General features: G+C 39.6%; 1 protein-coding gene across 10 annotated transcripts in view; it reads right to left on the reverse strand.

Annotated features, from left to right (window-relative positions):
* Positions 1 to 495: 495 nt before the first annotated feature.
* The window catches only part of LOC124593758 (GMP synthase [glutamine-hydrolyzing]), a 179963-nt gene continuing 166421 nt past the window's right edge, over positions 496 to 14037 (reverse strand). For all 10 annotated transcript variants that reach the window (XM_047132103.1, XM_047132102.1, XM_047132104.1 and 7 more), the window contains 3 exons: positions 10672 to 10902; positions 8004 to 8192; positions 496 to 1390 (listed from right to left, as the gene is read on the reverse strand). In XM_047132103.1, the coding sequence (XP_046988059.1) occupies positions 1289 to 1390; positions 8004 to 8192; positions 10672 to 10902 (522 nt within the window). In that variant the 3' untranslated portion in view covers positions 496 to 1288. The remainder of the gene's footprint in view (positions 1391 to 8003; positions 8193 to 10671; positions 10903 to 14037) is intronic.

A 14037-nucleotide genomic window follows, 5' to 3' on the forward strand; every position in this document is an offset into this window, starting at 1 on the left:
AATAGAAAAATGCATGAGAAATAAACTTGGGAAAACCTGTTGCCAAAAGATAAAAAACAGAGGCAGTGGAGTGAACACTTTGAGGTAACAGGGCAGGAAGTAAAAGTTTTAGAGAAACAATCACCTGTGTACATTAGTGGCATCTGTCGTGGGAGGTAGGGTTCAGATGAACATGATATGTCAGGTCTCCTGTGCTGAGCAGACTGTTCTGAACTAGGGGCAGAATTTGTCCTTGGCCATAGGTTGTTGCTGTGTCTTTTTGCATTTCAACACAACTCAGCTTTATGTCATATGATAATGTGGTTTTACATCCACATAAATCATACTCCACGTGCCACTGTGCACTGAAAAGTTGCCATAAATTTGGAGTAAGATATAGGAGCTCTACTTGTTTTAGGGTCAAGGCATGGGTGTAATAGGTGTAGGTGGTGTATGGGGCACATACCCACCTCTTGGGAAGTATACCTCTGAAAACAAAGAGTACACACTTAACAATTAGCCAACTCAGCATTTTATGTGACAAATACCACTTTCAACTTGTTTTTTAAGTTGCACATATCTTTCCATTCTCGCAGTATGTTTGCCTTGCTCAGCAACTTTTTAATATAAATGCTTACTCGAGAAATTAACTGTTTTATGGAACACTATTGTCAATTCCTTTTATAAAACTGTCTATTAATGAAGTATTTAATAATGTGGACTACTGAATGGTAGCCTTAATGAAGACAGCAGAGGTTTAATACTACTTACAAAAAATTAGGAATATGTAAAAATTCCTACTTTGCACTTATTACGAAGGCTGTTTGTGTCAGCAGAAATGCATGGCTCAACAAAACCTAAGGACCAAAGAATTAACAGGCTTGCAAACACAAGACAATACAAATTTATAATGCTTCTTTGTATTACACTGATAAAAGCTGTCAGATAAAAAATTCTTCAGTCATAATTATTTATAACAAATGATATCCTGAACAGTCACACTATCACATTCACAATCTCAATTAAGTTTCACTTAAAAATTACAACTTCAACAATCAGGCCCAGGAAATCATTATCTCTGCTTATCTATTTTAAATATGTACATAGCTTGTGCATGGCATAGATCACTTTTCCCTTTGTGATTTATACGGGAGCAAATGTCTGAACACTGTTATCCACAAAAAAAAAAATCTGTCACATGAACACATATTTACAAGCACTTGTGACTCCAAATGTTAACAGTTATTGCAATAACACTGTGCAGATGATGCACCATGGTACAACACGAACACAACCAATGTAACAGAAATCATTCCCATTCAGTTGTTCCAGGAGGTTTCGTTGTCAAATCGTAGAGCACTCTTGAAATGCCAGGCACTGTAAGAATTTCTGTTATCATTCTTGCTACAACCTAGAGACAGAGAGAAAAAACTGGTATTATAATGCAGTAATAGATTTTAATAGAGGGAAACACGTGGGAAAAATGTATATAAAAAAACAAAGATGCTGTGACTTACCAAACGAGAAAGTGCTGGTAGATTGACACAATAAAAATACACTAACACACACAAAAATTTCAAGCTTTCGCAACCCAAGGTTGCTTCATCAGGAAAGAGGGAAGGAGAGGGAAAGACTAAAGGATGTGGGTTTTAAGGGAGAGGGTAAGGAGTCATTCCAATGCCGGGAGCAGAAAGACTTACCTTAGAGGGAAGAAAGGACAGGTATACACGAGCGCGTGCGTACACACACACACACACACACACACACACACACACACAACCAACCAACCTCCGTAACCTCTTAGTTCATTCCTATGAAATCCCCAAACCACCTTCCCTACCTTCTGGCTCCTACCCTTGTAACCGCCCCCGGTGTAAAACCTGTCCGATGCACCCTCCCACCACCACCTACTCCAGTCCTGTAACTCGGAAGGTTTACGCGATCAAAGGCAGAGCCATGTGTGAAAGCACCCACGTGATTTACCAACTGACCTGCCTACACTGTGAAGCTTTCTATGTGGGAATGACCAGCAACAAACTGTCCATTCGCATGAATGGACACAGGCAGACAGTGTTTGTTGGTAATGAGGATCACCCTGTGGCTAAACATGCCTTGGTGCACGGCCAGCACATCTTGGCACAGTGTTACACCGTCCGGGTTATCTGGATACTTCCCACTAACACCAACCTGTCAGAACATGGAGATGGGAACTTGCCCTTCAGTATATCCTCTCTTCTCGTTATCCGCCAGGCCTCAATCTCCGCTAATTTCAATTTGCCGCCGCTAATACTTCACCTGTCTTTCAACAACACCTTTGCCTCTGTACTTCCGCCTCAACTGACATCTCTGCCCAAACTCTTTGCCTTTACAAATGTCTGCTTGTGTCTGTTTATGTACGGATGGATGTGTGTGTGTGTGTGTGTGTGTGTGTGTGTGTGTGTGTGTGTGTGTGTGTGTGTGTGTGTACCTGTCCTTTTTTTTTCCCCCTAAGGTAAGTCTTTCCGCTCCCGGGATTGGAATGACTCCTTACCCTCTCCCTTAAAACCCACTTCCTTTCGTCTTCCCCCCTCCTTCCCTCTTTCCTGATGAGGCAACAGTTTGTTGCGAAAGCTTGAATTTTGTGTGTATGTTTGTGTTTGTTTGTGTGTCTATCGACCTGCCAGCACTTTCGTTTGGTAAGTCACATCAACTTTGTTTTTAGATATATTTTTCCCGCGTGGAATGTTTCCCTTTATTATATTCATATACAGACACAGGCAGACATGTGTAAATTCAAAGAGGTTGGGCAGAAATGTCAGTCGAGGCAGAAGTACGCAGGTAAAGATGTTGTTGAATGACAGGTGATGTACAAGGGGCGGCAACTTGAAATTAGCGGAGGTTGAGGCCTGGTGGGTAACGGGAAGAGAGAATATATTGAAGGGCAAGTTCCCAGAAAATAGCCATACCACAATGGAGGAGTATGGTATAGACCACACAAATGTGAGGTTTATAAGGAGGGGGACAGCTTTTTCTGTAGTTGCAGGGCAACAGTCTGAATGGCTGACTGATCTGGCCTTGTAACATCAGCCAATATGACCTTGCTGTGCTTGCACAGCAGACAACTGAAAGAAAGGGGAAAGTACAGCTATAATTTTTCATGAGGACATGTAGCTCTACTGTATGGTTAAACGATGATGGCATCTCCTTGGGTAAAATATTCCAGAGATAAAATAGTCCCCCCATTTTGATCTCTGTGCAGGAACTACTCACGAGGGTGTCACCATCAAGAGAAGCAAGACTGAATTTCTACAGGTTGTAACATGGAATTTTAGACCACTTAATCGAGCAGCTAGGTTAGAAAATTTAAAAAGTGAAACACATAGGTTGAAGTTAGATATAGTGGGTATTAGCAAAGTTCGACAGCTTGAGGAACGGGACTTCTGCTCCAATAAGTACAGGGTTATAAACACAATATCAAATGAGGTAACCTAGGAGTTGGTCTAATAATGAAGCTTCGCAGATGAATTTTAGGACAAGATGAAAGAAGGTATTCAGACAGTTAGGGGAGACAAAAATTTAATTGTTTTGGGGGCTTGAATTCAATAGTAGGAGAAGGAAAATTAAGTGAATTTGGACTGGGAGAAAGGAATGAAAGAGAAAGCCACCAGCTAGCATTGTGCACAGAGCATAATTTAATCATCATTAACACTTTCTTAATGAATTGTGAAAGAAGGCTGTGTATGTGGACGAGACCTGGAGACACCGGAAGATTTCGAATTGATTACACAGGGTGGTCAGAAACAGTGAAAAGTTGGTAAGAGTGCTGAAGAGAAGGTTGTGCTGAGAAATAATCGTTAAGAAAATGATTTGATATGCTGCACTGTTTCCAAGTTATTTGGCTTCAAAGTTTGCCAATCACATCGTTGCACATACAAATTCAAGCACTTGCACAGAGGTAATGTTGGTAATGCACAGACGTCTGTGGGTCCATGGGTTACCACTTACTGAAATGCTCATTACCAGTTAAATTGTGCCTTTTTTGAGAGAGATACATTTAAGCTACGTGAGCAAAAGCTATGTTTGTTCTGATTGAGGAAACCCAGGGAAGAGCACATTCGGGGACATCACCTCTGGTAGGCTGCTTGAATGGGCAAGCGCAACAATCTGATTGGCTATCTTCAATGCTAAATGACTGAAATGGCACAACACATCATCAGGTTTTTGTTTTATTTTTAACAATTATTTCTCAGCACAACCTCACCTGCAACACCCTTACAATCTTTTCATGCTGTTTCTGACAACTCTGTATAATGGTAAGACAGATTTTGGAACCAGATTTTCACTCTAAGACATTTCCATGGGCAGATGTGGAGTCTGACCAAAGTTGGTTGTTTATGAACTGTAGATTAAAACTGATGAAAGTACAAAAAAGTAGGAAATTAAGGACATGGGACTTATTTAAGTTGAAGGTGCTTGAGAGTTTCAGAGGGAACATTAGGTAACAACTGTCAACAACATGGGAAAGGAATACAGTAGGAGACTAATGAGTAGCTTTGAGAGATAAAATAGTGAAAGCAGCAGTGGATCGAATACATGAAAGACAAATCATAGGAGAAATCCTGGGATATCACAGGAGATAGTGAATTTAATAGATGAATGTAGAAAATAAAAAATGCAGCTAATGAAGCAGGTGAAAAGTTTGTACTAATTTCTAAAAAATGAGACTAGACAAAAAGTGCAAAATGACTAAACAGGAATGACTAGTGGACAAATTAAACACTTTGGAACCCAACCACTTAGAAGAATATTGGGCCTAGGATACAGGCCATTTATGACGTTATTTACAGCCTTACTGGAATGTATATAATTGCTGTATCTTCAGGGTAAGAGTCTAGCTTCAACTTTTATTTTTCATGTCCACTTTAGTTCTCTGATAGATCACAAATTTGAAAATAATGCTAAAAGAAAGTATAACTGTCCTCACAAGAAAAAAGTGCAAGGTGAATTACTGACACATTCTTTTTAACACAAAGTTGCTGCCCAAGCTATGGTCGGGCTTGGTCTCCAAAGTGTTAAGGATACATAAGCATATAAAACTAGACAAAAAGTAGAGACTGCCTATAGGAAAATTAAAGATGCTTTTGGAGAAAAGAGAAGCAGCTGTGTGAATATCAGGAGCTCAGATGGAGTATCAGTAAGCAACGAAGGGAAAGCAGAAAGAGGGACCAAATATATAAAGGGGTTATACAAGGGAAATGAGCTTAAAGGCAAGATTAGGAAGGGAAGAGTATGTGGATGAGGATGAAATGGGAGATATGATACTGTATGAAGAATTTGACACAGCACTGAAAGACCTAAGTTGAAATAAGGATCCTGGAGCACAGCACATTCTGTCAGAACTGCTGACGTCCTTGGGAGAGCGAGTCATGACAAAACTATTGCATCTGGTGTACAAGATTTATGAGAGAGGCAAAATACCCTCGTACTTCAAAAGAATGCAATAATTCCAACATCAAAGAAAGCATGCGCTGATGCATGCAATTCCAATTACAAAATGATCTAGAGCAATTTTCTGTATGGTGCGAAAAGTGGCAATTGGCACTAAACAAAGAAAAGTGCAAAGTCATCCACATGGGTACTAAAAGAAATCCGATAAATGTTGGGCATACGATAAATCACACAAATCTAAGGGCTGTCAATTTGACTAAATACCTAGGAATTACAATTATGAGCAACTTAAATTGGAAAGATGGTAGGTTGGTTGGTTTGGGGAAGGAGACCAGACAGCGTGGTCATCGGTCTCATCGGATTAGGGAAGGATGGGGAAGGAAGTCGGCCGTGCCCTTTCAGAGGAACCATCCCGGCATTTGCCTGGAGTGATTTAGGGAAATCACGGAAAACCTAAATCAGGATGGCCGGACGCGGGATTGAACCGTCGTCCTCCCGAATGCGAGTCCAGTGTCTTAACCACTGCGCCACCTCGCTCGGTAAATTGGAAAGACCACATAGATAATATAGCAGGGAAGGCGAAACAAAGACTGCGCTTTGGTGGAAGAACACTTAGAAGATGTGACAAACCCACTAAAGAGACAGCCTACATTACACTTGTCTGTCCTCTGCTGGAATATTGCTGCGCATTGTGGGATCCCTACCAGATAGGATTGACAGAGGACATCGAAAAAGTGCAAAGAAAGGCAGCTTGTTTCGTGGTACTGCACAATAGGAGTGAGAGTGTCACTGATATGATACGCGAGTTTGGGTAGTAGTCACTGAAACATAGGCGGTTTTCTTTGCGGCGAGATCTATTTATGAAATTTCAATCACCAACTTCCTCTTCTGAATGCGAAAATATTTTGTTGGCACCACCTATGTAGGGAGAAATGATCATAATAAAATAAGAGAAATCAGAGCTTGAACGGAAAGATTTAGGTGTTCCTTTTTCCCACACACCATTCGAGAGTGGAATGGTAGAGAAGTAGTATGAAAATGGTTCGATGAACCCTCTGCCAGGCACTTAAGTGTGAATTGCAGAGTAACCATATAGATGTAGATTATTATGGACTATTCATGGAACAACAGAATGGAAAATCTGCTATAAGATGACTTCAGATAAGATAATTTGGGTTCGCAGAAATGTAGGAACACATGATGCAATACTGACGCCATGAAATACCTTAGACGATAGATTAAGGAGAGGCACACCTACATTTATAGCATTTGTAGAGTTACAGAAATATTATAACAACGTTGACTGTAATACATTATTTGGAATTCTGAAGATAGCAACAGTAAAACACATAGAGCGAAAAGCTATTTACAAATTGTACACAAACCGGACTGCAGCTGTAAAAATTTGAGTGGCATGAAAGGGAAGCAGTGGTTGAGAAGGGAGTGAGACAGGGCTGTAACCTATCCCCAATGCTATTCAATCAGTACACTGAGGAAGGAGGAAGGGAAACCAAAGAAAATTTTTGTGAAAAGTCCAGTGAGAAGAAATTATAACTTCGAGGTTTGCCAATTATGGCAGAGACAGCAAAGGACTTGGAAGAGCAGTTGAATGGAATGGACAGTGTCTTGAAACGACAATATAAGGTTAACATCAACAGAAGCAAAACAAGGGTAATGGAAAGTAGTAGAATTAAATAAGGTGATGCTGAAGTAATTAGATTAGGAAACAAGACACTACAAGTAGCAAATGAGTTTTGCTATTTAGGCAGTATAACAACTTGTGATGCCTGAAGTAGAGAGAATCTAAAATACAGACTGGCAATGTTTCTGAAAACGAGATTTATTGACATCGAATATGAATCTGTGTGTTAGGAAGTCTTTCCTTAAGTTATCTGTATGGAGTATAGCCTTTTATGGAAGTGAAATGTTGTCGGTAAGGCAAGATGAGTAGAGAAGCTTTTGAAGTGTGGTCCTATAGAAGAATGCTGAAGATTAGATGGGTAGATTGTGTATCTAGTGAGGCGGCACTGAATGGAATTGGGGAGGACAAAAATTTGTTGCATGATTTGACTAGAAGGAGTAATAAGTTGACAGGACTCGATCATAAGTTGACAGGACTCGATCTGACACATCAACGTATCACCAATTTAGTACTGGAGCGAAGGGTGTGGGGTAAAAATTGTTGAGGGGGATAAAGAGATGAATACAGCAAGCAAGTTCAAGGTTGCAGTACCTATTTGGAGATGAAGAGCCAAGAGGATAGAGTAGCCCTGAGGGCTGCATCAAACCAGTCTTTGGACAGATGACGACGACGACGACCACCACCACCACCACCACCACCACCACCACCACCACAACAACAACAACAACAACAACAACATTGGATTTGCAGTCTGGCACTTACACACTGAGCAATGCTTATCAGTTTATAAGCACTCATTAATTACTGTAGTTGTTAAGACTGTAAACAGACATACTGTAAAAACTCTGACTATAGTATCAACAAACTCCACACATTGAAGACTATCTGTTCAGTATAGAAATAGTTATTGCAAAACATCTAAAAGTATCTCAATGTGATTTCAACACTAACTCACATCAAGAGGTAGATCTCTTCCAGGAATAGCAGGAACACCTGTCATGAAGTCGTGGGTACAGAATGGCCTCAGAACAACAGAACGCTGACATGATGGAATCCGAGATACTTGGTCTCTGTCAAAATGTATAGGTATCAACACCACTGGCATTTGGCTGATGGCATTGGTGTACCCTGATGCTGCAAGAACCTGGAAACAGTGAATACTGTAAGTGAATGGATAATGCTGAGTTCTTGCATATGATAATAAATGGCTCTGAGCACTATGGGACTTAACATCTGTGGTCATCAGTCCCCTAGAACTTAGAATTACTTAAACCTAACTAACCTAAGGACATCACACACATCCATGCCCGAGGCAGGATTCGAACCTGCGACCGTAGCAGTCGCGCTGTTCCGGACTGAGCGCCTAGAACCGCTAGACCACCACGGCCGGCGCATATGATAATACTTCCATATTTTAGAAACCAAGTATAATATTATTACAATATTACAAAATATTGAAAAACTGTGGAAAAATATAATGGTATCATAACACAATATTTTGGCATAAGTAGCACACCTACTAAAGGAAATTTTAGCCATGATAATACATAGTAACTATTGGTGATGTGTGTCCTAACACCACTGGTACTATATTGAATACTACCATCATTAGTTCAGATAATGAGGAGCAGAAATCTGAACAGGTGACCACACAATTTGAACACACAAATACATACATAAGAAAGCTAAAGTGAAATGAGTGCGGACATGTGTTTGTTCTAGAGTGTCTCTGTGGGTGGTCTGCATTTGAACCTCCACAATGGCACTTTTCTGGCCCTGATTAAAGATATGATACTTGTCACTCCACCGAGACAGCGCTTAGTTCTTAAAGTGGCCAAAGGTCTGAGAACCACATTTGTATAGTGATCCACCAAATCTTGGACTCTGTTCTGGTGTCTGGGAATAGCTAATAGCTAAGAATGACCCTGAAGCAATGCTCAAATCAGTACTTTATCAATACTGAGGATGCACAATGGTTTGGACTGGTCAATACTCTTAACAAGTAGAACTGCATCTAGGAAGCAGGGGACTGCAGATAGCTGGCACTCTGTGGGAGTGTAGGTAGGCCAGGAGGCAAGCCGAGATAGTCAAGGCAATTGTGACAAACTCTGTGTCCAGATGGTGCAGTGGTTACTGCAACTGCCCTGTAAGCAGGAGACACCATGTTAGAGTCCCAGTTCAGCAAACATTTTCACTTGTCACCGCTGATTCCACATAAAGTCCTGACACAGATGACAGCAGTAATTCCTGCCCTTTCCTTTCTCCCGCCCCCCCCCCCCCCCCCACCCCCACCCCCCCGGCCCCCTCTCCACCTGCAATTTACATATAATACGTATCACAACTGCAGTTTCAATGTGGTGTCTGTTCCTTTGGAAATGTCTGAAAAAACTGACACCATGCATTCATATTATATTCTCACAGCAACTGCTTCCAAATCCAAAATAAGAAAAAACATCTGAGGTATTCTATTTGTGTCTGCTGTAAACTGACATCTTCCTCCACCCTTCTTGTTGAGGTTGTAACACTCTAATACTGATATATCACGAGAGTAAGAGTGCATCTTGAACACACTGGCACAAATATTATGTCATCGGTTTATGAGATTAATCCCTCCGTGTGAGCTCTGAACCCCAAATTTCAACCGTTTTGCCTCACCAACGATCGATCTTATTAGCATGTAGCTCACCTTGAAATTATGAGTTCCTTATTTTTTTTTTTCTAATTATGAGTTTGTTAGTTTGTACCATTCTTGGAATCCAACCACTAACCCAAGATGATCTTTCTGAAGCAGACAACATTCCACCATCACAGGTGGTCACTGGTGTATCTCAAGACAATTGGCAGCTTTAACCAGTTCCTGAAGTTTGGGAACCTTGGGTTTACCGAACCTGTTGACAGGACTCTGAACCCCAATCTTCCTTCCTTCTTCCTTTCTTTCAGTTCTTTATGCAAATGTTCCTCAACATGCACATTATTTAGAACAATCAAAATAAGTCATTTAGTACCTTAAATAACTGCAACTCTCTGCAGACACCTCTAAAACAAGAGTCCATGACTTTCAAATGCACACTGAAGATTTAATGGGCACGAATTCTTACCTCACAGGCAAAGCAACTAAATATGAGGACTTTTCATAGTGAGACTAACAAACGAAAATATCACATTGTATACTGTATGTGGTTTTTTTCCAAGGAAATAAACATAATTAAAACAAGGATGCGGAACTCACCAAAAAAGCATACATATAACTGAGAAAAAACACAAGAAGGATCAAGGAGGAAATCTGGCATAGAAAATTTATATAATAGTTATAGTGATTGTGAACCACTCCTTGCATGTTAATAATTGGAATTGCTGCAGCTGGGATTTCATTTTCACAATGAATTACTTTTGGATTTAAATTAAAATTTAGTTTTCTTTTCTGAATTTTATTTATTTCTCATTCGAATAAAGAGGAATTCCAATGCACATCTACCCAATTATTTCACGACAGAGTGTTTTAAGTTTTAATATTAACTGGAATCTGGAATTACCATATGAAAATTTTCATAAAATACTTCATGGGTGTGATCTCTTCCCATATAACTTACTTAAAAATGAAAAGTAAATATACATTTACATACCTGGTGTGCCACATAATCTGCCTGACGTAATGTACTAAGTACATTTGACGTAAGGAAAGTTGGCGTTATATCAAGTACTTGATCACGCACTAAGCCACTAAATATGTAACAAACTCTATTTACATTATGACACACTCTAGGAATAAGTCTTGCAAGAAATAGTAAATCATCCCAATCCGGCTCTTTCTCACTAGAGAGTCCAACAACATAGCTATAGCTACGGCAGTCACCCTGGAAAAAAAAAAAAAAAGAAAAAGAAATACAAAATAAAATATTTTTATACTAATTAATGTATTTTGTTAAAATACAATGAGATTATAATGAATGATTAATTTGTCAAACAGACAAGGATTTATATCGCAGACACTATTATAACAGGCTTAACTATCTCTCAGACTTCTGTTAGACGACAGTGACAAGACTATTACTTACAAATTGCAGTTCCTGCAATTTGTAACAACTATTTATAGGCACAAAAAGAACCAGAGCACAACACAGTTACAAAGCTGTTCTCCATGATATTTTAACACACAGAAAATGAAAGAATGAGGAGACATTGTCAATTCAAGGCAGATATTAGATGAGAGCTATTCTCCAACATAAGACTGGAAAACTCACACAAATGACTGAGAGGGCTGATGAAGTTTATCCCAAATGTGCTGCCACAGAACTTGGTATGTTGCAAGCAAGAGTATAACCTGTTACCCAACTCAGAACTCAAAATCTGCATTAGCAAATGTGGCTAAGGTGTACAGTTTCACAGACATGTTACTGTTTGCTATGATGAGTAAGGCATAACAAAATGGTTACTGTTTTACATTTCTTCTTGAGGCAATAGTATTAGATGCCACATGCTGAATAACAAAATATTGAAGTTATTGTTGCTTCCTCATTAAAAGCTCTTATCATTATTACACAGCAAGTAGGACACTCATCAGATTGGTAGAGATAAATGTAATTGTTTAGATGTGATAAAACACTGAATGGGACAATGCTGCACATTTTCCTACCAACTGTTTCCCACTGCAGTTAAACAATCAATCTTTCTAGCATAAAGAGCCTGGCATTCAACAGTGGATACTGTAGTGCATTCAAAAAATTGTTTAAAGACTGTACTTCGAAAAGACCGAACAGTCAGAGTACAAAGTAGGTTGATTCAATAGAGGACAAGACTGAGAAGAGTGGATATATCAGAAATAAGAGGACTGAAATGTTCGGAAAAACATGCAAAAAGGCAATTGGCCAAACAAGGTATTATCACCTTTCTTCAATAATCCCCATATCTCTCCTCTCTCTCCATCTTTAGTTCACTTCTGAATACAATACTCCAACTACCATAACTGACGCAGCTGCCTGTTTCCTCCTACTGAAGTTATAATTTCAAATATTTGAATTATCGACAAGGCACTTGCAGAGATTTGCTTCTATGGTATTGTTACTGTGGTAGTGCGATGCAAATCCATCCTTAAACACTGCTGCAGCTACAAATTGCCTAAAGAGAAGTCAATTCTTGTTTACAAATGACAGTGTTGCAATAGCTTTATGGGATAAAATGATCTTTACATCAACTGGCACCATAATATCAATTACAGTCTGTCACACAATTACATCAAATCCTTTGGTTATAGTCTCTGCATTATATAAGGTGGAAAGGATATAGTAAAAAGTTATACAAAGGTGGCATTTTTTTATTCCTTCAATAAAAATTGGTTACAGATGACTTTTTAACATAGGTTTAGATTATAACTCGTAATTTCCTACATCCTCACTACAGGCGCCCCCACTCAATACTTCGTCCATGTAATCCTAATTGAGTTAGTTTACAGTGCCTAGTTCGTGGCAGTGACTGTCATCATGTCTGCAAGTGCTCCACAAGTCAATTTACTCCACTTGTTTCTTCTGGACTAACTTTTCCCTGATGAAATTATGCCTGATATGAATGCTCTTAGTGTGACATTTACAGCCATTTGCCTTTGATAGGACAACTGCACTTTTGTTCCTGTTGTTGTTATTTTGCAACAATTTAACTGGCAACTCTTTTGGCAAAGGTGATCTTGCATACTGCCGACAATATATCACAATGTTTTCTGGCAACACTGCAGATAGAAGCATTGCAGCCACATGGATTAACAGCCAATATTGCCCAGCAATGTTTGCGGCAATACATTTCCAGGCTCAAAGCCTTTAAAAGGGGCCATAGTCCCCCACCCAATTAGTCTTCTCACTGGTTTGATGCAGCCCAACACAAATTATCCTCCTGCGCCAATCTATTCACCTCAGAGTAGCACTTGCACTGTACATCCTCAATTATCTGCTGAATGTATTCCAATTGTTGGCTTCCATTACCGTTTTTACCCTTCACTGTTCTCTATAGTAACATAGTGGTTAATTCCTGATGCCTTAATGTTGGGTTGGTGCAGAAGTTCATAGAGTTTTTTCAGAAGTTTAATAAGCACAACAGATACACATTACAGAGAGATTAGTCATCAATAATACGACGTCTGTTCACAAAATTCTGGAAGTTTGACCACAACATTTTTCTACATTTATCTTTCACTTATTGTACATGGTCTCCTTCGAAATACTCTCCTCCACAATTAATACACTGCTCCAAATGTCACTTCAACTTCTGGAAGCAGTCTTGGTACACCTCTTGCTGGATCGCACGAAGCGCCACATGCGGATATTTCTTTTATCTCGTCTATTGTTGCAAACTTTCATCCTTTCAATGGGGTTTCCAATTCTGGAATTAAAAAAAAAAAGTCCATGTGGGCCAGATCTGGAATATGGAGCATGAGGCAGCAGATTGATTTCATTTTTTGTGCATCAGTCACTCACTAACAGGGACGAATATGCGGTTGGTTTGTCATGGTGCAAAAGCCATGAATATTCTCGCCACATTTCAGGCTGTTTCCTTCTCACATTTTTTCGTAGGCATTGCAAACATCCCGATAGTACCATCGATTAACAGTTTGCCTCTGTGGCATGAATTTATGATGAGCTAATCCTTCAAACTATCAGCATAGCTTTGACATTTGACCATGATAACCATATACCCACGTCTCATCACCAGTTACAATTCTCTTAAAGAACATCTCATTCTCATTTGTCCAATCCAAAAGCTCTTCACAGAATGCAAGACGAATGTCTTTCTGATCTTGACTCATGACGTGTGGTACAATGCAAGATGCTGTGTCAGGATTTCATGGCATGATCCAACTGAAATGTTCCATTCTTCTGCAATGTCTCCGATGGTGTCAGTCTTTGACTGGCATGCACAATTTTGTTGATGTTCCTGACATGAGCACCATAGATAGACATCGAAGTGCGTCCTGAAGAAGGATCATCTTTAACTTACGTCTGTCC

Source organism: Schistocerca americana, chromosome 2 (genome assembly GCF_021461395.2).
Source record: "Schistocerca americana isolate TAMUIC-IGC-003095 chromosome 2, iqSchAmer2.1, whole genome shotgun sequence".
NCBI classification, from domain to species: Eukaryota; Metazoa; Arthropoda; class Insecta; order Orthoptera; family Acrididae; genus Schistocerca; species Schistocerca americana.